This window comes from Saccostrea cucullata, unplaced genomic scaffold, assembly GCF_032062105.1.
Source record: "Saccostrea cucullata isolate Sc308-1 unplaced genomic scaffold, CSIRO_AGI_Scuc_v1 ctg3152, whole genome shotgun sequence".
NCBI classification, from domain to species: domain Eukaryota; kingdom Metazoa; phylum Mollusca; class Bivalvia; order Ostreida; family Ostreidae; genus Saccostrea; species Saccostrea cuccullata.
In genome coordinates, this window is record NW_026925764.1 from 36,442 (window position 1) to 38,950 (window position 2,509).

Sequence of the window (2,509 nt, forward strand, 5' to 3'; positions counted from 1 at the left end):
GAAATATCGCTCCCCCGATTCCATAGCTACTTGCATCTGCACTCACAACTATGGGCTTTTTGGCGTCAAAGAAAGTCAAGATTGGGGTTTTCGTGAGCATTTCCTTGATGCTATCAAATGCCTTTTCTTGCGAGGGTCCCCACAGCCATACAACATCTGACTCTAGGAGGTCCGTAATGGGTTTCATTATAGTCGACAGGTCCGGCAGGAACCGTTCAAGATAGTTAATCATTCCGATGATCCTGCGCAGTTCATTCACATTAGTTGGCGCATTCAGGTCTTTGATTGCTCTGACTCTATTCGGGTTAGGACTAATGCCTTTCTCACTAATGATATGTCCAAAGTATTCTAGCTGTGTTTTCGCAAATTCACACTTTTTTTTTGTTAAGTTTAAGTCCAGATTCTATAATCCTGTCAAGCGTTTTCTTCAGGCGAGTGTCATGTTCCTCACGAGTCTTTCCATATATCAATATGTCGTCCATGATGACCTCGGTGCCCTCAAGTCCATGGAGTAGGGTTGACATCTCTCGTTGAAAAATCTCGGATGCAGATGTTATCCCAAATGGAACTCTCTTGAAGCAAAACCTGCTCAGTTGGGTTATGAATGTAGTAAGCTTCCAGCTGTCTTCATGCAATGGCACTTGATAAAATCCACTAGAAGCGTCAAGCTTTGAAAAGTATTTTGCTCCAACAAGTTTTGGTGAAACATCATCCAAGTTAGGAAGCATAAAGTTCCCTCGTATAACAGCTTCATTCAGTTTCTTTAAATCCACACAAATACGGATTTTCCCATTCTTTTTCACAACAGGTACCATGGGGGCACACCATTCAGTAGGTTCAGTTACTTTTTGTATGATGCCTTCTTCCTCCATTCTTAAGAGTTCTTCTTCTACCTTAGGCAGCAAGGGAAATGGAACACGACGAGCAGTGCTCAAGCAGTATGGTTTTACCTCTTCTTTCAATGTTATATTCATTGGGGTACACTTGACAAGTCCACATGAGCCAAACACACTAGCTTCGTCAACACGGTAAATAAGTTTAAGTTTGTTAGCAACACTTCGTGCCAGCAAATTACTAGTCTGAGGCCCTTCGACCACGGAGATGCTAAAGGTGTAGTCAATTTCTTTGAACTTCAGAGTTGCAACAAACTTCCCTCTACGGTTGAGTTTTCCACCAGGACTCAGCAGTAGGGACTTCACGGGTGTCAGCTGTGGTTGACATAGAATCCCATTGAAAGTTACATCTGACATAATGGTGATGTCAGCACCTGTATCAATCTTGAAATTTACTGGGAGGTCACATACTTTCAAGGTCACTGTCCAAGGGTCATCTGTTTGGTCACAGTTTACAGATCCTAAATGAAATGTTTCATCAGGTGTTCCATTGTTTGAGTCATAAGCATGTAACACTGAATGTGCTGATTTGGTGTTTTTGGTGCGACAACAAACTTCAAAATGGTTCATTTTGTGGCAACCTTTACAACGTTGACCCATGGCTGGACATCTTCCCTCGGGTCCATGCTTACGGTTACATCTACCACACTGTTGAACACTTGGTTTCCTGTGACTATGTGCTTGTTTAGCGATGAAATGTTTAGGTGATGACTGTTTCTGCTTTCCATACCTTTTAACTTCATCCAGACCTTTGAAGTGTGTAGTTTGGTCTTGGATTTGCGTTTTTACCATTTCTGTCTGACGTGAATACTGTATAGCTTCTTCTAATGTTAGTGTGCTTTTGAGCTGCAGCTTCTCAGAGACTTCTTTATCTTTTAGCCCAATAACAATCTGATCACGTATTTGATCGATTTTGTCGTTGAAGTCACAGTGTTCTGCTAGTTCATATAAAGCTCTAATGAATGGTTCTGAAGACTCACCAGTCCCCTGTTTTCTTTCTCTGAATCGTGCACGTTCGTGTATGACATTTTTCTTCGGGACGAAATATTCATCATATTTCCTCATCACTTTCGAGTGCTTTTTCTTGTCTCCCTCATCATCAAACGTAAGCGACTTGAAAATATGCTCTGCTTCCTTCCCCATCGCATATATCAAACAGTTTACTTGTATATCTTCGTCGTCTTTGATTAATTTTTTTTTTGCAATTCTATAGCGTTCAAACCTTTGTTTTCAATCCGGCCATTCACTCGGATTACTAAAGTTGAAACTCGCTGGTGGGTTAAACTTCGGCATCTTGCAGCGCAATGGATTGCCATAACTTCTGACACCATGTAATATTTGGATGGCGTAACTTTGTATTACAAATCAAGCTGATTTGTAATCATGAGTTCAATACACAACGTGCTGAATCAAAACGTTTATTTTTAACACAAGCGTCTAACTGACTATAACAACAAACAAGTCGTACCTAAAATATTTTATTATGACAAGTACCTCATACGGAAGCTCGCCTACACCACACAATCTTCCTGATTTAGATTGCATAACAACCTTTCGAACTTCGTCTTCTGTAATTTTGCTATTGAGATAGGCGTTCGGTACGTAAAGAGAATCGA

At 40.8% G+C, this 2,509-nt stretch overlaps 1 protein-coding gene across 1 annotated transcript; it reads right to left on the minus strand.

Annotated features, from left to right (window-relative positions):
• Window positions 1-368: 368 nt before the first annotated feature.
• Window positions 369-2,036, minus strand: LOC134269786 (uncharacterized). Its single transcript, XM_062751995.1, has one exon. The coding sequence runs from the start codon at window positions 2,034-2,036 to the stop codon at window positions 369-371; it is 1,668 nt and encodes a 555-aa protein (XP_062607979.1).
• Between the last annotated feature and the right edge of the window lie 473 nt (window positions 2,037-2,509).

Excerpts from the sequence above, each read along its gene's own strand:
- LOC134269786 (XM_062751995.1), bottom strand. The coding sequence starts at position 2,036 with ATGGGGAAGGAAGCAGAGCATATTTTCAAGTCGCTTACGTTTGATGAT.